At 49.2% G+C, this 22,751-nt stretch overlaps 1 protein-coding gene across 1 annotated transcript in view; it reads right to left on the bottom strand.

Moving 5' to 3' along the window:
- Window positions 1–4,525: 4,525 nt before the first annotated feature.
- Window positions 4,526–22,751, bottom strand: part of PUDP (pseudouridine 5'-phosphatase) — a 71,104-nt gene continuing 52,878 nt past the window's right edge. Inside the window, exon 4 of the mRNA XM_060086664.1 lies at window positions 4,526–5,932. Coding sequence (XP_059942647.1) covers window positions 5,756–5,932 — 177 coding nt within the window. The 3' untranslated portion in view covers window positions 4,526–5,755. The remainder of the gene's footprint in view (window positions 5,933–22,751) is intronic.

The following is a 22,751-nucleotide window of genomic DNA, read 5'->3' as shown; positions in this document are numbered from 1 at the left end:
CAAGTCATTCCTGTGGCCCAGCCGGCACTGGCTTCTCCCCCGTCCTGACGACCACGCAAGCTCCCCAGGTCCTGAGCCCTTGCTTCTGGTGGTGCAGCTCCTGCCTGGGCATGACTCACTGATTACAGGGACTGCTAAGCCTTCTCCTTTTCGTGGGATTAGATGGAGAGGACCCAAAGAGGGGAGCCTGGGAATATGGGCAGAGATAATGGCTGAGGAGTCCAGGGAAACGTAAAGCAAAGCACAGACTCAGGGAGAGGTACAAAGTCCAAACAAGATCCAAGCAAAGGAAGCCATTCCTCAGACGACCAAAGACCAAGGACAAACCCTTGACAGCAGCTAGAGAAAAGAGACAGATCACCTTCAAGAGTAGGAACAATAGCTGGCTGTTTAGTCAAAGCTATGAAACTCAGGTAACAAGGAAATCATACCTTTAAAGGGTGAAACGAAATTAATCTCAAAGCAGAATTCAGGATCCAGTGAAGACATCCTTAAAAAGAGTGGTGAAACAGACATGTTCAGAGAAACAGTTGAGAGAATTTGACATCGTGAGACTCATATGTAAACATTAAATGGCATTATTCATTGACTAGAATTTCTAGAAGGGTGATATGAAAGCTTATGGATAGTAGGAATCCTTTTGGTTTCTGACTTTTAAACAGAATGCCGATTTTACCACCAATTAGAGCACTGACTTGGCTTACAGAGAGATAGGTATTCGTTATAATAAATATCTATCCTTATCTGATTAAGACCTTGAATATGGAATGTATGCCAATTCTTTCCTAAAGTGGATTTTGAAAACAGCATTTTAAGTGACTTTGCACAATATATGAATACACCATCCCTCTGACGAGGTTTTCAATAAGCCAATGTATACTACGGCATGTTTCCCAAGGTCTCATGTTTATTAAAAGAGATGTAAAATGCCGTCATTTGCAGCAACACGGATGGACCTAGAGATTATCACACTAAGTAAAGTAAGTCAGACAGAGAAAGACAAATACTACGGTATGATATCACTTATGTGTGGAATCTAAAAAAATGATATTGTACAAATGAACTTTTTTTTGTTTTTTTGCGGTACGCGGGCCTCTCACTGTTGTGGCCTCTCCCATTGCGGAGCACAAGCTCCGGACGCGCAGGCTCAGCGGCCATGGCTCACGGGCCCAGCCGCTCTGCGGCATGTGGGATCTTCCCGGACCGGGGCACGAACCCGCATCCCCTGCATCAGCAGGCAGACTCTCAACCACTGCGCCACCAGGGAAGTCCCAAATGAACTTTTTTACAAAACAAATATACTCACAGACACAGAAAACAAACTTATGGTTACCAAAGGGGAAAGGTAGTGGGAGGGATAAAATTAGGAGTTTGGAATTAACATATACACACTACTATATATAAAATAGATAACCAACAAGGACCTACTGTCTAGCACAGGGAGCTATACTCAATATTTTGTAACAACGTATAAGGGAAAAGAATCTCCAAAAAGTACATACATACATATAACTGAATCACTCTGTTGTACACCTGAAACTAACACAACACTGTAAATCAACTATACTTCCATTAAAAAAAAAGAGAGATGAGAGAATATTACGATTCTTAAATACTTCTTTATACAGTAATTTTCATCCCCTAGAGAAACACACTCTTAACCTATTGGTAAAACTTGAATATATTTTAATGTAAAAATACTCTTTTTCATATAGCGTTGTAGAAAGCCATGTGGAACTTGGGAAGCATGGGCATTTGCAGTCAACAAAAGCAACACTGTAATACCATGCTTTAACACCAAGCGGGCGGCTTCAGAGTCTCTAAACAGCTCTGTGACAGGCACCCACCACGGGGCGGGGGCCCGTCCTGCCCCTTGTCACGCAGGCTTGATGCTAACCTGGTACTGAAGAAAGATCTGGAAGCAACTGAAATATTTTTATGACTGAAATGCAACAAGATAAATACCCTGAGATGTGCTCCTGTTCAGTTTTATATGACTATGGAGCCTGGCATAGAGTAAGGAAATAACAATCCTGAATTAGTTCAATCTGGATGACATTTTTTCTGATGAAACCAGTTACAAGCAAGAGAAATATCCAATGACGAATGAAGGTGACAGAAAGCACGTACTCCACTGTACGAGATACGATCTGTTAAGGAGAATCACGAGAAACCAGAACATTTTGAGGCATCCTGAAAATCTGCTTTCAGACCGTGTGAGCTGCTCAGACAACAAATATCCTTGGTAAACCAAATATCTCCAACCAACAAAAACTAGTGGAGAATGCCACATGGACTCTGACACGGGAATAACTGTAGCTGCCATTTTATAAATCTTTCATGATGTGCTAAGGATTCGCATCCCATGTGGGACCTCAATCAATTCTTCACACCAACACTGCAAAGTATTCAGTAACCCCAATTCACAGCTAAGGCGTCTGAGGTGGAAAGGGGAAAAATAAAGTGACACCAGTTGTCAGTAGCAGAGCTTCGATCTGAATTGAAGTCGGCCTAATTTGAAACCCCTTGCTCTTTAATTCCCATTTTCCCTTTACAGAAGATGATGATCGTGATGGTAATAATAATAATAGAAATAATTCTACAGACTGTTGGTGCTAGACTTAGGTCAGAAAGCCTTTCTATAAGGCCAGGGAGGTTTGAACTTTATTCTGTGGAATAGTAGAGCGTAGGCAGTGCACGATGTGAAGCAATTAACACCAACAGGCAAAACCTCATTATTCTTTGTTATAAAACTTATCGTGTGCAAATTTGTTTTTAAAATGTGGAAACAGCGTTCAAAGCATGCCAAATTCCGCATCAAACCGTCGATCAAACCGTCGATGATATTCAAAGGTATGTGCGCTGGGTTTTGTAAACGCTGACTACCATGGCACAGCAGAAGTAATTCCTATTTCTTAGGAAGTCAATTGTCTTAAGCGTTACGTGGGTGTCTTCCAGACCTTTTCTCTTTTCTATAAATCACTGAACTCTAACTGAAGACTTATGAGGTGGAAAAACTCTAAAGTAGCAATTAGTACGTTCTTAGAAGTGTTCACATGTTTCATTTAAGTGGGATGAAGAAGAGAATGACCGTGTCATCCCTCGGTGGCTGTCATCAGTACTGAAAATCCTTCTGAAGGACAGGCAACATATGAGCAAACAGGTGCAACTTAGGGCACAAAACGGCGTAACTTCTATTAATCCCTGAAGGTCCTAATGGAACACACTTTAAATGAGCTAAGAAAGTAAGACAACGACTCTTTTTTTTTTTTTTGCAGTACGCGGGCCTCCACTGTTGTGGCCTCTCCCGTTGCGGAGCACAGGCTCCAGACACGCAGGCTCAGCGGCCATGGCTCACGGGCCAGCTGCTCCGCGGCATGTGGGATCTTCCCAGACCGGGGCACGAACCCGCATCCCCTGCATCGGCAGGCGGACTCTCAACCACTGCACCACCAGGGAAGCCCAACAACTACTCTTTAAACTTTCTTGGTAGGACTCATTCTGGTCTAAATTTTCATTATATTATACCTCTATGAAAATGATGGATTATTCAGTGGAAAAACACCACCGAAATGTTGTATTGCTTCAATTGCTTCAATCAGACTCACGTAGAAAAATAAGAAAGAATATGTGGGCTTTGACCACACATCCGTATTCCTCTTTCGTACCAAAAAGTACCAAGTGTTTGTCTGCAGAGTTGGCTAAAACCACAAAAACACCACCACCACATTTAAGACCACGTTCACCCTAGAGAAAAACTGACCCTGATCTACATCATTGAGAGGCATTAAACCTGTTTGTCTTATTCATGCAAAATGGCTTAATGATTAGAAAACATCAACACAAATATTTTGGAAGAATGAGATACCAAATCACGTACGTGACCATTTCACTGAGAGCCTTTCTTTGCTGTACGCAAAGACAGCATGGTTCACCTAAAATATGTAAATGCCTACTATATATAAAATAGATAACCAACAAGGACCTACTGTACAGCACATGGAACTATACTCAATAATCTGTAATGACCTATAATGGAAAAGAATCTGAAAAGGAATATATATATATAATCAAATCACTTTGCTGGGGCCTCCCTGGTGGCGCAGTGGTTGAGAGTCCGCCTGCCGATGCAGGGGATACGGGTTCGTGCCCCGGTCTGGGAGGATCCCATATGCCGCGGAGCGGCTGGGCCCGTGAGCCATGGCCGCTGAGCCTGCGCGTCCGGAGCCTGTGCTCCGCAACGGGAGAGGCCACAACAGTGAGAGGCCCGCATACCGCAAAAAAAAAAAAAAAAAAAAAAATCACTTTGCTGTACATCTGAAACCAATGCAACATTGTAAATCAACTACATTTCAATAAAAAAATTTTTAAATATGTAAATGCCACTTTACCATGTAAGTACTGTTTGGGTTAAAAAAAAAGTCAGTCATGAATGTTTTGCATTTATGTTTTACATTTGTTAGACGATAATTTTTTTTACAAAAAAGGTAAAATCATACTCCCATACAAATAAAACATGAACAAGTAAGTGTCAAAACTTTTATTCAGTTAAACTCACTGGTGAGAGAACAGTAAGATGTTACAACCGATTCCAAGGAGAATTCAAAGAACAGACACGTATACAGCAATCAAGAATGTTGAAATGAATTTGCTGAAATGATGTAAAATTGGTCAACGGCCAGAGACAACCATGCACAGATAATCATTCCACGTGACAATCACATACATCACTATCACCTTTCTGAGTCTCACAGAATTGAAAATTAGCTCAAGGACAATCAATAACAGAGAACACCGGGGCGGGCCAGAGGCGGGGTGTCCACCAGTGGAAACACCCTGTGATTGTATTCTTCCCATTTTCAATGTCTCTCACTATATTCCCATCACAAAAGGCTGAGTAAATCTACTAAAAGCAGTTAATCACCAAAGTGTAATGTCCAACAGATTGTTCCAAAAATGGGCTACGGCTCTCGGTGGTACCAAGGATGCCCTCTGAAATCCAATTCTATCTGCATCAAAGAATGTATTAAAAAAATAAATGTCCTTAAAGGAAATGATTTCTCTGAGGCAAAAAACATTCTCAAACGTGGATATGCACCTCGATATAAGACGTAGGCTACCATTATGTTCACACTGAAAGGAAACAACGGAAGACACAGTTCACGGTCAGTCTCTCAGCAGAGGTCCACAGAGATTTAAGGGCACATAAGGAATGTCAACATTTGCTGATAAAGCGAATGATTTATGAAAACCTCATCCTTCATGCGGATTTCCCACTCAGATTGCAAACCAGACTTACCATTACCACCTCACGTTTATTAGTTGCTAGCGCATGTTAGGATGATACACTGAGGAGTGATACAGTACACAATGTATATAAATATAATAAATATGTACATACACATATATACATACAAGCATATACACATATGTGTATATATATATATATATATATTTTACATTTTCCAGCCAGGGTTGAGAACAACGAAGAAGAAAAAGAAATGAACCCAAATTATTCAAATACTAAACATGACTATTCAAGCGACAATTTCCATCTGTGCTCTGGGCTGTCTCTCTTTTGCTTTCTGTCTGTCACGTTACAGTTCACTGACCCTTTAGAGAGCGTGGGCCAGGCCCTCGTGGGATGAGAAGGCTTCCCAGGCTGAAGGACTGTTCGCATGGAGGCCTGGGAGCTGGGCTTTCCTCTGCCCTTGTCCTGGGCAGCGTGGGCCACACGCGTGGGCGCAGGAGCCTCTCACTCGTAGGGCGGCAGACCAAACAGCTCGGGCTGGAAGTCCTGCAGGGAATCCAGCACGAGGGTGGCCTTTGTGGTCAGGTCTCGGTTTAAGTTCCCGTCGGGAACCATGACCACCTGCATCCCAGCTGCGAGGGCGGCCTCCACCCCATTGGGAGCATCTTCAAAGACCAGGCACTGTGGGGTGAGGAAGAAAGAGAGGATTGAGACGGCCTTCTCTGTAACCACACGTCTAGACTGGGCGTTCACTGCCTGCACTACCGTCAGCTGAGTCAGGTCGGTGCTCTGCGTGACACAGAAACGGAGTGGAGGCGGTCCGGTTTACGGTCTGCGGGGGGGAGAGGGCGCTGGCCCTCCTGCGGTCCGAGTGCATCCCACCACACCACTGTATGGGGGAGAGGTCCATCTTGGCCCCAAAGTGTTACCGAAATGTGGCACAGCTGAGTGGAAAGACTGGATTCTCGATTTACAAATTTATTTTAATTGAATCATAAGAATCTGTTCAATCGATAATTGACCATGCTGAGCATGAGAGGAAGTTGTGAAAAGTAAGAAAAAATACACTTTTTAGGTGTAAAGTGACTTCAGAGCTGGCAATGTTTCAAGTACTGCAGTTTGGAAATTAAACCGTTAGGATGTTTTAGTGAAAAACTCAGCCCCTTGGGGGTACCCGTCACGCACCAAAAACCTCCCAAACGCAAAGACTGAGTACCAGGTGCGGCATCTGTTTCAGCTTATTCAGACGCTACCTCTCAACGGGAGTGTCTGCGCCCCGTTCGCGTCAGGAAGCTCCTGAACGTGCCGTCCTGTGACCATCGCTACCGCGAGTTTCACATCAGGACTCGCTCCAAATGCGAGGCAGAAGTCTACCCAGCGGTGAACGGGTGTGTCACCTTTTTATCACCGTCCCTCCGAGGAGAGCACCCACTGAGAAAGTTTCCCTTGGCTCCTGGAATTGCACACGGAATGTGAAAGCATCTTTAGTCTTTTCCATTAAGCTTCTGTAGGGGCCGGACATGCATAGAGTGCTCCGCCCGGCACCTCTGAGTTGCTCTCCTGTGCTCCTTCTTCTCCACAAGTGCCCGAGGATGCCCGGGGGTGGCCCAGGTTGGACCCTGACAGTCTCTCCCCTTCACGTCCTCCCAGCCCCCGGCCCCCCTGCCATTGATCACAATGACTGCCCCCAACCCCACTTCATAGGTCACTGCGGTCCCAGCCCCATGTGCTGGTGACCTGGAAATGGCTCCCGGGCACCAGCTGCCAGGTGCAGCCTGACGCTAGAAGGTCTGCGTCCTCTGATGTCTTTAAGTCAGTGGAAAACGCACAACACACACAAACACATACACACGCTCTCACACTCTTACTGCTGGTCTGCTCTGGAACAGGTTCGCTGACTTGTTTTCTTTCCCTCCCTCCTTCCCTTTCTCCTGGAGACTGAGCCATTTATGAGCTGACTCCCCCAGGGCCGAGGTGAGGACCCAGTGAGTTACTGGGTCATGACAACAGGTCAGCACTAGGCACCGCACACAGCGGGCTGATGCCCGGGACACAGCGCTGAACTGGGCGGTCCTGGGCACACGGAACACCCAGTCCCACTGCCTTCCTGTCAGGCTTCCTGCAGCCCCCGGCTTGTTTCAAGCTCTCTGCCTCTACCGAGAGAAGACGGTTTCCCTCTCGGGGGGGGGTGGGGAATGACTCCGCTTAGGCCGTCAAGGTGCTGTTTCTTAGTTATCTCATTCGGAGAGTTCCTGCTGGTGACGTTACTGTCCCTCACTTTTTTAAGTTATGACCTGACCGTATTCTAAACGTCCCTGTTGTTTTACCTGGGACCATGGACAGGCACTTAAATGTCACCTGCTGACATGTCGTTCTTTAAACACGTGAGATTTTTAGGCTTTGCGCAGGCCACCTGTGAGCTTTCAGTGGGGCGGAGGAAGAGATTTTGTTGATTCCTTGGGGTAACGGTGCTTGGCTCCAGTCGTGAAAACAGCTTTGATTTTGTATTTGTGAGAGGCTCCTTCCAAGGAGCATGTGGGGCTGGTGTGAGGGAAAAGTGGTGGCTCAGAAACTATGGCACTGAGCAGAACAGGAGCCCAAGACACCTGTCCTCATCTGAGAACAGTGGGCAGCCCATTCGCACCTGACAGCTCACCCACACACCCTTTAAGCTCCAGGAAATACAGAGGAATGTCCACATGCCGCTTAAGCTCCAGGAAATAAAAGGAGGAATGGTGGCGTGATCAGGAAAAGCTCCACAGGTACTTATGGCTCATACAGGCGGCGTAACCCTGCTTCTGAAGGTATCACTCTTTCTGCAGGCGCGCACCTTCTACTAGTTTCTGTTTCCAATTTCTCCGTCCCCACCTAATTCTGGCATGAATCACCCCAATGCAGCACGGAGATGTGACACGCGATGTTTAGGACGCATGCGGCAGAGCGAAGGGTGGCAGGCGTCAGGGAGGCCAGTCTGAGGACGACAGGGAGGAGGGGGTGTGAGGCGTGTGCAGCAGGAGGGCCGTTGGAAGTGTGTCCAGGCAGCTAAGTAAGGCTGGGCGCTCGAGAGGACTCGGGGCAAAAGCCCGGCAGACAGGACGGGGAGTTTGCGCAGAGCCTCTTGATGGCGACTGTTCTGAAAGGTCAAAAGCGATTGTAGTCTGTGTTGTAAACATGGTGGGAAGCATAGCAGAAACCCTGATTGTATACATTGTGTCAGGAGCTCCTAAAATTCCTTTCCTTTGCCTCCTCTCCCGCGGCCTCCTCCTCGCCTGGTAGATCTCAACAAACGCCTTCCACGAGCGCCAGCTGGACTCTTCCCAAGGGCCAATAAGAATTCGAGAAGTGCGGAGAAGTTAAAAGAGAAGTTGACGTTTTTAAAAGCAGATTGTGATAGGGAAGAACAAATACGACCCTGTATTGGACCTGCGTCTTTAACTTCAGCCTTTGTACGCTATTGCTTTAGCTTCCAGTTAGGAACGTTGCCTGTAGCCTGAAATACACAGGAGAGCCCATTCTCAAGGCTCTGACCTTTAAAGGTGTAACACCTTCCCATCCAGGTAGAGATAAAAAGTTGCAGAACAGAGAATACCATTTGTCTTACTGGAGGTTTACACGAACACTGCGACCTGACCTATGTGCACAGCTGCGAGAACAAAGGATTCCGGCACCAAGAAGTTTGTAGCGACCATCCACGCTGCTTCTTCAGCTTGCCTCTCAAAATGCTTTGCTGAAACCCTAGCACCAGCGATGGGTCCAGGTGGCCGACCCCAGCCCCGGCAGCACACGGACAGCACTGGGGTCTCAGCCATGGGACAACACCGGGAATCGTAGGTCCTCCCCTCCTTCTTACAGGAGCAGAAATACAAAGCAGAACAACTAGATTCTGGAGCACCTGTGAAAATGCCTCAAAAGGTTTTCAGCTGCTCATTATGCTGTGCCCTGATTCCTAAGACCTAATGGTCTCCTAAGCACCACTCACAGGGAAAGGGACCCAGAGCCCAGGATCGTGGACACTGTACGAACAGTCACCTCATGGTTTGTCTCTCTACTGAAACCAAAGAATAAACCTTTGAAAGCTACCTGGAAAGACTATGCCTGTTCATAACAGGACTTAACAGTTACATAAGCTAAAGCCATACAGCTCACACCTTACACAAACAAAAAGGCGGAAGTATGTTTTCCCGGCAAGTCAGTTTCTAAAGGCCACATGTGGCTAACAGGCGCTGGCCTTTGTCTCTCTTCTTCCTTTTCAACACTTCGTTGTTCCCTCAGTGACCAGCCCGGCCCTTCCCACCCGGAAGGGACTGGTTGCACTTTTAACCTTAACTCGCTCACATCTACTTGTGAAGTGTGACTGCGGATGTGTACTTTGGTGTCTGCCGAAGAAACGTCCCTGTAAGGAAAGGCTCTGCAGGGGCTGCAGCAGGTGCAGAGGCCAGGGGAGAACGCCCGCCCGCCCTCCCCCACCTGCACCTCAGCCCTCGGCCCGAGATCCTGTGGACGGGAGTGGATGCAATCGTTTCACCAGTGCAGTGAGTTCTGGAGCCCAGCACACACAGCAGGTACCCCGGGACACACTTCCAGTACTTCAAGGAAGCTGCCGGTCAGGAGTCCTCGTCTCACAGCTCGTGCCTGGCTGTGAGCAGGCAGGGCTGCGGGGAGGTGCCCTCTCGCGGTGCCACGCAGGTTGTGGGTACATGAGGAGCGCCAGCTGAGTTCGCGGAGGTGGCGGGAGCGCCCTGGTCGGGACTCAGAGCAACACAGGGGCCCGCAGAGTGTCGCCCTCGAGGGCAGCGGCCAGCCCGGCCCTCTCCTGTCACTGTCATGGCCGAGGGATCTGAGCCTGGGAAGCTCAGAGGGGAGCTGAAGGTCACACCAGCAGGCAGGTGACAGAATTCGGGAACCGGGCCCGGGTCTCCAGAATCCAAAGCTCTTTTTCACTTTACCAAGCTGAAGGCTAAAACATGTCTGAATTCCATCTCCAGGAGAGCAGATAAGCTTAATTAAACTGCAGCCTGAGGGGTTGAATTCAGGAAGAATGACATTTCCAACCACCGGGTAGGTGAAGGCAAGTATTTCGGGCGGGGGCTTCGCTCAGAGGCGCCGAACCCACTTCTCCGAAGGCGCTCGGGCTCAGGAGTGCCCTGGAAGGCGGCCCACGTCCGCGGCCTTCGCCCATGCTGCTCGTCTGAGCCACGGGCTGGGGGCGGGGTGGCCAGGAGGTCCTTTCAACAGGAGCATCAGGGAACCAAGATGGCTCATGTGGTAACTACGGAATTGCACAGAACCTTCGTCTGAAGGTGGCGGAGAGAATGCAGGGAGGTGGATGGGATTAGGGAAATCCTTCAGAGGCAACAGGGAGTCTGATGGACAACGCCCTGGACGCTGACGCAAAGGAGAGTCCAACCTTTCTGATGCGGAGGGCGCTGGGACTGCCGTTTCGGTGGAGGGAAAGAGAGCTTGCTTTGTGACAGCCTGGGTTTGAGTCCACTGTGGGAGGGTCTGGCAGAGAGATGAGGGGCCTGCCTATGTCGTGGGTGAGCGGAGCGGGGCTGGGTGTGAGCAGAGGGGGGCTGGGTGTGAGAGGAGGGGGCTGGGTGTGAGAGGAGGGAGGCTGGGTGTGAGCGGACAGGGTGTGAGAGGAGGGGGCCTGGGTGTGAGCGGACGGGGTGTGAGAGGAGGGGGCCTGGGTGTGAGCGGACAGGGTGTGAGAGGAGGGGGCCTGGGTGTGAGCGGACAGGGTGTGAGAGGAGGGGGCCTGGGTGTGAGAGGAGGGGGGCTGGGTGTGAGCGGACGGGGTGTGAGAGGAGGGGGCCTGGGTGTGAGCGGACAGGGTGTGAGAGGAGGGGGCCTGGGTGTGAGAGGAGGGGGGCTGGGTGTGAGCAGACGGGGTGTGAGAGGAGGGGGCCTGGGTGTGAGCGGAGGGGGCCTGGGTGTGAGAGGAGGGGGCCTGGGTGTGAGAGGAGGGGGGCTGGGTATGAGCGGACGGGGTGTGAGAGGAGGGGGCCTGGGTGTGAGAGGAGGGGGCCTGGGTGTGAGCGGACAGGGTGTGAGAGGAGGGGGCCTGGGTGTGAGAGGAGGGGGGCTGGGTGTGAGCGGACGGGGTGTGAGAGGAGGGGGCCTGGGTGTGAGCGGAGGGGGCCTGGGTGTGAGAGGAGGGGGCCTGGGTGTGAGAGGAGTGGGGCTGGGTGTGAGCGGACGGGATGTGAGAGGAGGGGGCCTGGGTGTGAGCGGACGGGGCCTGGGTGTGAGCGGACGGGGTGTGAGAGGAGGGGGGCTGGGTGTGAGAGGAGGGGGCTGGGTGAGAGGAGGGGGGCTGGGTGTGAGCGCATGGCGGGCTGGGTGTGGAGTTTCAACCAGGAGGAGGGAAAAGGGGAGACAAGGAGGGGCCCGAGGCAGCCTCGCATTTTCTGAGATGAGCAGACGGCCCAGGAGGGATGGAGCTTCAGCGACAGCGGGGGGCAGCCGCGGGGCCAGGTGAGCTGCAGCCCCAGAAGCAATGTCGGGTCCGTCTGCTAGGCATGTCATCAGATGCCCTGGGGCCCCCTCCCTTTAAGTCCAAGGCATGGTTTATACACCGGGCTCCCACACGTTCAGAGTTATGGCCCTCACGGTGCTTTTCCTCATCAGCTCAGGCCAACAGGGACTCATCTTCAATCCCATGCACCTATTCCCTTCAGGTCCAGACCCACCTGAGATGACACTTGATAACTAATTTTACATTTCAAACAAGTACAAGTGTATATTTTAAGTGGTACACTTCTCTGGAACTAGTGAACTTTGTCCATGTGATTACCTCGTCTCTAGGGAAGGAAGCCTTTCCTTTTGCTCAGGAACACACAAACTTTGACATGAGGTCACTCTGGTTCACTCTGAAGCCTCTCAGGGGCCTGGCATTATGTGTATGCAAATTTAAGTACCCCCTAAAGCAGCATCCATGATTTTTCATTATATATAAAGCCGTGGATAATCCAAATCTAATCACTAAAACAGTTTTCAGCTAAACCACAACTTTTAAGTTGAAACTTCCATTACATCATTGTTTGCAGTAGATTTGATTCTATACATTAATTTTATAGTATCAAGTTCAATTTTCACAGTATGAGACACGAAAACTTTGAGGAGGTCTTAAAGTTTTTTGATTAACTTTTGATTAACAGTGCTCATATCTAAGGTTTAAGTTTTACTGGTCTCCTTGTTCTTTGTCAGTGAATTACCCATAAACAAGTACCACAATATTGTGATATCAAATATGTATACACTTCATTACACGTTTACTTAAATAATAAACCTTTAAATACTGTTATAAAAATGACTGAAGTTTGCATGTGTTTTGCTGTTAATTACTACTTTTGTTCATGTTCTTCATCTTTTTATCTATCTATCCATCCATCCATCCATCCATCCATCATCCATCCACCCATCCATCCATCCATCCATCTATCCATCATCCATCCACCCACCCATCCATCCACCCACCATACACCCATCCATCCATCCATCCATTCATCCATCCCTCCAACCATCCATCCATCCACCCATCCATCCATCCATCCACCACCCATCCATCCATCATGCATCCATCCACCATCCATCCATCCACCATCCATCCACCCACCATCCATCCATCCATCCAAGCATCCACCCATCCATCCATCCCTATCTATCTACCTACCTACACACCCACCCACTCATCCACCTATCTATAGGTAAAGTAGATTCTAACTGTGCTGTGGTCTTCTACATAAGTGTCTGATGCTGACATCAGTATCCCTTGCACACTGCAGAGCTGCTGTCTTACTGAATTACTTTTAGTCTGAAAATAAAAGAATAAAGCCAGTACTGAGATAAACATATTCATAACAAAATCCTCTAGAGTTACAGGCTAGATACATGAAAGAATCACACCCCTAAATGGATTCCTTTTCCTTCTGAGGAAAGCCTTTGAAAAATGTAGTATTTAGCAACTTGGCGGGCATGGGCGGGAAGCTTCCTAAGGAATTCTCTGTCATTTTATTCATGAAAACTACATCGTGAGGCCCTCTCAGTGTCCATCTTAAAGTATGTGTGTGTACATTAAGTGCTGAGCAAAGGACTTCAAGATAGCTCAAAAACCTTCTTCTCATTTTTTCTTTTAATAATACACATTCTGTGTCCACCAATTTGTCAGGAACCACTGAAAAGCCCAGCAAGGCTCTCAAAGGCTCTGAGTATTTTCAAGATTCATAAAACAGTGTTATTTGTTTCTAAATGGTCATCAGAATACTTTCTTTCATCTTCCTACCTCCTCAACATATTCAAGTAAATGGGCAAAATCAGTGTTTTCCTCGGCCTTCTGCACGATGCTCATGAAACACAGGTTTGACTCAAGGCCCCTATTAGTTTCACGTGTTGAGAGCTGAACTACGACACCAGCTTTGAAGATTATCCCCCTGCATGGCTACCATGTCGAAATACATACTATGGGCCAAATTGTTTTCCGCAAGGTTCAAACGTTAAACCCTAACACACAATGTATTTGGATACAGGGTCCCTAGAATGCTTTTCAGGTGAAATGAGCCCCAAGAGGGCCCTAATCAGAGAGGGTTAGGGTCCTTCCAAGAGGAAAGGGAAGCTGCTCTGTCTGGCCCTGCCCTTGCGCTCAGAGGAAAGGCCACGAGAGGACAAATAGCAGGAAGAAAGCTCTCACCTGAGGCGGAACCTGCCAGAACCCTCACGTTGGACGTCTGGCCCCCAGAACCGCGAGGATACGCATGCCTGCTGTTCCAACGCCCCAGCCTGTGACAGTGCGTTCTGGCCACCCAAGCACACTGTTACAATACGCCTAACAGCGAGCTGTGTGTAATCTCCACTTAGCACTCTCTCAGAGGAAGAACCACTTGGAGGTTTCTTAGATCACAACCGCTTGCAGTTTGGGGAAAGGAAATAAATGTTTCCTGGATGACCTAATTCCACAAATGCCTAGAAGAGCAGAAGCACAGCGCATTTTGTCTGCCTTAAGCTACTGAAGAGGCTTAAGCCACAAACAGAATTATCACAGGACGGAGGGCGCCTCTGAAGACCTGCGGAAGTGATTTTTCCACTCCACCCGCAAACGTCGTGTACAGGAGAGGCTGACAGTTACTTTGGGAAGCGATACACACGCAGGGAAAGCCTACGTAATTACTGGACCCGGAGGGGGTTGAACTCTTCATTCCCCAGCGAGGGGACGGACAGGCCGCAGTTCTGGGAGTTGACATGTCACTGCCGCCGATGCAGGAGGCGTCTCTTCAGTCCTCTGGATGCGAACAGCTGTTACTTAAGGCCCAGCCACCTGTTTACAGATGATGACAGGCCTATGAAGGCAAGGCCCTCCAGGATTTACTCTCTGGTACTCATAAAGACGCCTGAATGCTGCGAACCCACTGAGTGCCCACCAACCGGATGAAAGCTTCCTTTTACACACAACCGTAGCTCATTCAGCACTTCTGGAAGTGAAGATGTGCTTAATTCCAGGGGAGGCTTCTGATCTTTCCCTTCATCTCTCAACAGTCATATTAATGTTCATTTCTAAACATCCATCAACAGAGGAATGCATAAAAAAGATGTGGTACATATATGCAATGGAGTATTACTCAGCCATAAAAAAAGAATGAAATTGGGTCATTTGCAGAGTTGTGGATGGACCTAGAGACTGTCATACAGAGTGAAGTAAGTCAGAAAGAGAAGAACAAATATCGTATATTAATGCATATATGTGGAATCTGGAAAAATGGTACAGATGGTCTTATTTGCGAAGCAGAAATAGAGACACAGACTGTAGGGAACAAATGTATTGGGGAAAGGGGTGGGGAGGAACTGGGAGATTGGGATTGACATATATACACCACTGATACTATGCATAAAACAGGCAACTAATGAGAACCTACTGTAGAGCACAGGGAACTCTACTCAGTGCTCTGTGGTGACCTAAATAGGAAGGAAATCCAAAAAAGAGGGGATATACGTATATGTATAGCTGAGTCACTTTGCTGTACAGCAGAAACCAACACAACATTGTAAAGCAACTACACTGCGATGAAAATTAATAAAAGAATAAATAAACTAAAGATAAACTGTCTACTAGGACGTCCTTAGGTACGAGGTTTCCAGAATGTTCTTTGATGCAGCAGTCCAGAGAGATCTACCGCAAAAAGGAGATTCTTCACATGGAATGAGGGACTGGAGATTCGTGACATACAAAAATCAGCATAAAAAAAGTTTCTGGAGGGACTTCCCTGCATAAACCCATTGTTTCAAGTCTGATGGAGAAGTCCCGCAAACGTGGAAATGTGTCTTCAGAGAAAACCAGTGAACGTCCCCCCAGACTAGTGCTCTGAGCAAGACCTTTGGGAAAAGCTTCAGGAAGGTACACCTGACCGTGGCAAAACTCACACTAGTGCAAACAAAGTCCTCGGCCTTGTGTCCCTGGAACAGTCTGAATCCTCCCTGTACATAGCAACTTTAACGTAAAACGCTTCTCATGAATAAAAGCAGATGATGCAAACGCTCACTTTTAACGTCAACCAGCTCTGGCACTCGGGTTACGCTTTTATTTCACTAGGAACGGAAGTGCGTGAAGACGTAAGCAGCTCTGGGCAAAGGGTGCCCAAGAGGTCGCGCGGTCTGGTCCCCCCAGAGGGGCAGGGGACACTGTGCAGACGCATGAGGCCCCTGAAGGTGGGCGCAGAGCAGTCAGGAAGGCATCCTGGGTCCACGTGGGCCAAGAAACGTTCTCGAGAAGTATAAACAGCAAGCCCTGAGTTTGCAAGTCTCTTGTTGGGGTTTACAAATGGGGGGTGGGGCATCTACTAGCCAAGGGTCCAAGCTGACCCAAGCCCTCTGCATCGTGTGGATCCCTGTGTGGCCACAGAACCACACCCTGGGCTTCTGCTTGTCGGACGCTGGCCAGTGGACACTCAGCACAGTGGGGTGAGAGCCACAAAAACTACCCAGGACCGGGGCGCTTTGTGGTCCTCCAGGGCCCCCAACACGTGCCCCAGGGACCATGTGCCATAGGCGCTTTTAGCTGCTGGTGAAAGAAACAGTGCAAGTACTATTTATCTTCAAAACAGACTATAGCAACAATAGTAGTGTTTGCGGGCAGAACAGTCAAGTAAAGGAACAATAAATTAGGATCGTATTCGCTTTCTTCCTCTACCCTGAGAATATATTAGTGGGGTGAGAATGCTTCATATCCCATGCATTTACCTTCTTATAGATTTCAATCATTTCAGCCACTGACTCAATTTTAGTGTCTAATAGAACAGGGGTAGTGAAGAGCTCCGACTCACAGGCACTGATACGTCACCCCAACTGGGTGATTCCTGGTCCAGCCTGGACCCAGGCCTGTATGCGAGTGTGGCCGTCAGCCTCCTGGGAACCAAGAGCACCTCGGGACCTGGACACAAGGGGCAGTGAGTGGGTCAGCCTCCTGGGGGCCAAGAGCACCTCGGGACCTGGACACAAGGGGCAGTGGGTCAGCCTCCAAGGAACCAAGAGCACCTCGGGACCTGCAGACAGGGGGCGGTGGGTCAGCAGCCAGGCGCTGTGCAGAGACTCTGGAAGAATCAGGAATGTGAACCCCTACGGAATGATGTAGAAGCAGCAAAGAACAACGTAGAGAGAAAGTCAGCAGCAGAGGGCCTGGGAGAAGCTTTATTCCTGCAGCAAGTGTCATTTCTAACATTTCTAATATTCTTATCCCCGGTCTTGTAAGTGGGAAAACTGGAACTGAGAGTAGGTAGTGCGGTGGGCAGACTGGTCCCCAAAGATGCCCACCCCTGAAGCCCCAGAACCTATGAATGGGGTCCCTTACACGGTAAAGGGGACTTTGCAGATGGGCTTCAGGTTATGGAGCTGGAGACAGGGAGGGTGTCCTGGCCGAAAGGTGGGGGGCTCCTCTAGCCAGGTGTGTCCCTCAAAGCAGAGCAACTTCTCTGGCTGGAGGGGGAGAGACGCTGCAAAAGGAGTGATGTCAAGTGTGAGCAGAGTCGGATGCACCACCGCTGGCTCTGTGACATAAGACCCACTGTCAGGACCAGAGCGAGACCTCGAGGGGCTGAGGGCGGAGCCCAGGACACCAAGCTAGGAGACGGGGACTCCAGTCCTACCTACAAGGAGCTGGGTTCCACCAGCCACCTGATGACCCTGGGCATGGTTCTTCCCTAGCGCCTCCTGGGAGGAGCCCGGCCCGCCAACATCTTGGTTTCACGCCTGTGAGACTTGGAGCGGAGGACCCAGCTATGCCAGGCCCGGAATTCCAACCTACGAACAGTGACGTAAAAACCTGCATTGTTCTAAGTCCCTAAACTTGTAGTCATTTGTTATGGCAGAGGTGGAAAGGAACACGGGCAACTAGTCCAACATTAAAAACCAAAATTCACATTTAAAATTCACAGAATTCACCTAGCTAACTGTGGAGAGAATAATACAGTATACAACCAGCACACCCTCTGGTTGTACTAAGACGCCTTCAGCTAATAAAACAAACCATGCTCTAATTTGCCGATGGTCCAGAGAAAGGAGCCTGGCAAGAAACTCCCAACCCAGTGGCCAGTCTTCTTTATTTGTGCAGAATTCACATCCCAGTTCCTTGTGCATTCACCTGGGGAGTGATGCTGCTGTGTTTTAGAAAACAGGGAGGGATTCCATTTTCATCCAGTTTACGCCCAAGACTCTTAGAATTAGGAGAACTTTGAAGAACTGGTCCAAGACCCCCAGCGTCCCTCAAAGAGATTTGGATCCTCTTGCCAGCATTCAGGACAAGCTGTTGCCAAGTCTGGACTTGAACAAGGGGGGACCAGTCACCCCCACTGGCCTGGGGTTAGGTGGGCTCCTGGAACACGGAGGTTCAGAGCCAGCACCGCACAGGATCTGGCCGATGGCAAGGCCTTGGTCACCCTGGTTTAAACAAACAAAGGGACGGGGATGTAGCCACTGTGGACGCCCTCTAAAAACACCGAGGATCGGGCTTCCCTGGTGGCGCAGTGGTTGAGAGTCCGCCTGCCGATGCAGGGGACACGGGTTCGTGCCCCGATCCCAGAAGATCCCACATGCCGCGGAGCGGCTGGGCCCGCGAGCCATGGCCGCGGAGCCTGTGTGTCCGGAGCCTGTGCTCCGCAACGGGAGAGGCCACAGCAGTGAGAGGCCCGCGTACAGCAAAAAAAAAAAAAAAAAACAAACACCGAGGATCACCCTTGAATCTGTCAGACGCCGTCCGTGGAAATCACTGGGGACTATTAACTCAGTATTTGTTTAAGCTAGCATACGAGTAATCCAGTGTTTCTGAGGTATCTGGTTCATTGTCGCTGCCTAAGAAGCCTTTGCAGACAGACTTTTTTTTACCCCAGTACAGCAGCCCCCCTTCCCCGCGGATGACAGGCTAGTAACACAGAAGAGGAAGCTAGGACGGAGGCCTGGAGTCACCAGCGAGGGAGGAAGCAGCCGCGCGAAGGGGCGCGGTCAGGAGCCAGGCAGAGCCAGCGACACGGACACACACGTGGTTTACGGACATTCCAAAGGCAAAGGTGGGAACGGAGGAAGAGGTTCTGAGCCCTGGCAGCTAAGTGTCATTGCGCCCCGAGCCTAGCAGAACTCTGTGTGTCTATGAAGGTTATCTGCGGGCACGACGATTTAGTTTTTCACAAATCCGAGATACAACTCATTCTTCTCAGTGTCTGGAGCCCTGTCAAATTTTCATTCTGTGAGGGTGGCTGAAAATAGACGGGTTATATGTACAGGCTGTTACAAGGGCCTAATGAGAACCATCATTCTTTCAAACTGCCGATATGTGGAGACTGCACAACCACACGTACAAACACACAAAGAGCCGAGAAAACACGTGGTGCAACACAGGGATCACAGCGCCTGGTGCGGCCCGGGGTGGGGGTGGGGGTGGGTCCCTAGGGCTGGCACGGGACCAGCTGGCTCAGGTGGGAGCCAGACCAAGGGCTCCTGGAAAGCAGGACTCCCTGAGGCCCCGTGGGAGATGAAACTGCTTGGGATGAAGGCAGGACTTGAGGTCATTCAGAAATGCAGAGGCCGGGCAGCTCAGCAAGCAGAGGCCTTGCCGCTGGCCAGCCAGAGGCTGAATATTCACAGGAAGAAGCAAGAAAGTGACGATGGGGAGTTGGGGGGAAAAAACAGGGACCGCTCGGTGCTGAAGGGGGCCCAGAACACGCCACGGGAGCCCAAGGATTATTCTGAGCTGAAGACATGGGAGAATCAACAGCTGCAGGGAGAGGCTTTTTCTAAATTCTCCTTATCTTCCTAAAGGCAAAGGCTCCCTGAAGAATTCAACTGCCATAAATCCCCTCCCCAGGAGTTTTACAACCGGGGAAGGTTGACTTTTATGGCTGAAGAGAAGTCTGCACAGGTCAGAGCCCGGATAAGAAATCGTGTAAACAGACGTCGTCATACAACTACCACGTCTCGCATCTGTTCTCCTAAGAGCCCATTCGTGTTTCCTAAGAGTCGTCTCTTCCACCAAAAGCACCCCTCTGTCTCTCCCCAACCCCTATTAAGATGGTATACGAGCCCCAGGTTCTCACTGCCTCCTTGAATCATATTTTTCTGGGAACTGCCTCATTCTTACACAAACAGAAATCTGTATTTTCTCTTGCTAATGTCTTTTGTCCGTTTAATTTACAGGCCCCCAAACACTGAGCCTAAGAGGGCACAGAAAACGTTTTCTTCCCCCCTCGACAATGGAATTTGGGAAAGCAAGCAACCTAGTCCACAGAAAGTCAGTAGGGATACCAAGCAAAGGCAGGTTGGATGAAAGAAAAGACATGTAAATGGGAGGAGTTATGAAAGGAATAGTTGAGATCTTTTTTTTTTTTTAATGAAATAAGGGAGGGCCTGGTACATTAGGTTGCAAGAGACATGAAATAATACCAAGACCAGTGACCAGAGGCCCCCGTATTTTCCTCAGTGGTTCTGGGTGACAGGAGAAGACGGTCATGAGGTCTGGGCAGCAATGGCCAGGGATGCAGGCTCCCTGAGGCCCTGAAGGTGGCTGACTGTGGCCCGGTGACTCTCCACACCACCAAGAGAAACTCCAGCACCACTATGCCCCTAACGGGAACGGGGTGTTCAGAAGTGAGACACTGACTAAAGAGCATGCAATCCCCCAAAGACAGAAGCACAGCTCATCTCACCTGGCCGCCAAGTCTTAACTTTCTTTTCTTTTTTTTTTAAATGTTATGTATTTATTTGTTTATTTGGCTGCTTTGGGTCTTCATTGCTGCACGCGGGCTTTCTCTAGTTGCAGCGAGTGGAGGCTACTCTTCGTTGTGGGGTGCGGGCTTTTCACTGCAGTGGCTTCTCTTGTTGTGGAGCACGGGCTCTAGGCGCGCAGGCTCAGTAGCTGTGGCTCGTGGGCTCTAGAGCACAGGCTCAGTAGTTGTGGCGCACAGGCTTAGTTGCTCCGCGGCAGGTGGGATCTTCCCGGACCAGGGCACGAACCCACGTCCCCTGCACTGGCAGGCGGATTCTTAGCCACTGCGCCACCAGGGAAGTCCTGTTAACTTTCAACCTGCCAGAAGCAACGCACCAACTTGATTCCCATTATTCTGGGAAGTGAAGTAGCTCTTCTAGCAGCAACATCTGACAGCCTACACCTGTCTGCAGACTGTGGCCATAGACAGTACACAATAAAAAGAGATACAGAGAATGATTTTTAAATTAACGTGTTTCTTTGTCAAGAGATTACGTAAAATATATTAATTGCCATTTCACATATTGAAAAGTCCACTCAGGTGATGACTTCTGTAATTGAAGAAATGGTCCGAGTGTTATATGATGAAGACATTGTACAGTTAATCAGAAGTCAAGTTAAAATACATTTGCCATTTTTTAACTGTCTAGGTATATAAAGGCTTAATGTGCGAGACTTTCTTCAAAACAAAACAAAAAAGTAATTCAAAAGAAAACTCTGGGGACTTCCCTGGTGGTCCAGTGAGTAAGACTCCGCGTTCCCAATGCAGGGGGTTCCGGGTTCGATCCCTGGTCGGGGGAACTAGATCCTGCACGCGTGCCACAACTGAGAGTTCACATGCTGCAACTAAGAAGTCCGCGTGCTGCAACTAAGAGCCCGCACGCCGCACCTGAAAGATCCCACGTGCCGCAACTAAGACCCGGGGCAGCCAAAATAAATAAACAAATAAATAAAGTAACTATGATTCTTTAAAAAAAGAAATAATTATTCATTAAAAAAAAACCTGAAATTCAGCTCTAAACATTAACAAGAAAAATATGTATCCAAAGTAGTGATTGCCATGCTTTTAAAAACTGATTTCAAGTTTTACTTGTAATGTAGTAGTAATATCAGCACAAGAAATCCTGTGTAAGTGATGGTATTTTTATTTTGCAACAAAGATGTGCCTTTCTGTGGCAAGGCACTCAACTGGCAGAGCTCACACACCCAGGGGGCCTGGGGTGACTCCCGGCTCGTTCCCTCAACCTGCCCGGGACTCTGAGCCCCCTCGCTCCTGTCTGCAAACCTCCAGAAGCTCAGGTGCTGTGAAAGCTGGGGCAGTGATAACCCCTGCCCTGCGGGGCCCCTGGGATTCAGTGGGGTCTCCCGCATGCCGGGTTCCCCCTCGGCATACAGCAAGCACTCAGTGAGTACGCCTGGGCATGAAGATGGGTTAAAGTGACTTTTGAAGACGGCACAGTATTTTTGCATATCTTAAGCATGAAAGAATGATACATAAATAACTTAGGACATTTGCAATGAACATTTGCTGAATGCCAGCTCTGTTAGGCATTTTCTCCGAGTAAAACAGTGACTAACGTGACAACATAAATTCCCCCTTTTAGGCTACTTGTGCTTTACTACAGTCCTATTAGGACTACTGTACCAGATTAATTGGGTGACACGCACAGCATCATAAATTCCCGACGGCAACCGTGACTCTCTCCAGGGACCTGATAACTGCATGAAATGCCCTTCAGCTCCGAGGCTCGTCACCCCATGTGCTGGCGCCTGCACTGCGTCAAAGGGGAAGCAGCAGGACACGACCTAAGAGCTGTGTCATGCTTCCAGGAGCCTCTCTGCAACTGCTTCCTGAATTTGGAAGACAGATGCAAGTACAAAACGGGCGGTGGGCCTCCACAACCAGGAGCCGATCGACACTGTCCTTTCCTCCTGCAATACGCACATCTGAGGAAAACCCAAACACCTTAACTGTATCTGCCTAGGAAACAGGACAAGACAGGTTTCATTTCTGCAAGACAAATACCTGCCTCAATAAATGTGGGTGACCAGTGGAGAGCACTTCTAGGGGCGAGACTGCTCCGCAGATACGCACTTGCTTATTCTCCTCACCAAGGGAACTCCCGCCCGTATAGACCGGAGCTGCACAGCCGCCGTGCCCTCCTCTCCTGCAGCTGCATTGCAACTGGCCTCACGCAACGCCGGCGTGTGGTCTCCCCATAAACTTGGTTCGCACACACACTTGAAAACCTGGAAACGCCA

The sequence above is a fragment of the Mesoplodon densirostris genome, chromosome X, assembly GCF_025265405.1.
Source record: "Mesoplodon densirostris isolate mMesDen1 chromosome X, mMesDen1 primary haplotype, whole genome shotgun sequence".
NCBI lineage: Eukaryota > Metazoa > Chordata > Mammalia > Artiodactyla > Ziphiidae > Mesoplodon > Mesoplodon densirostris.
The sequence above is the reverse complement of the archived record's forward strand: the minus strand, read 5'-3'. Positions and strand labels throughout refer to the sequence as shown.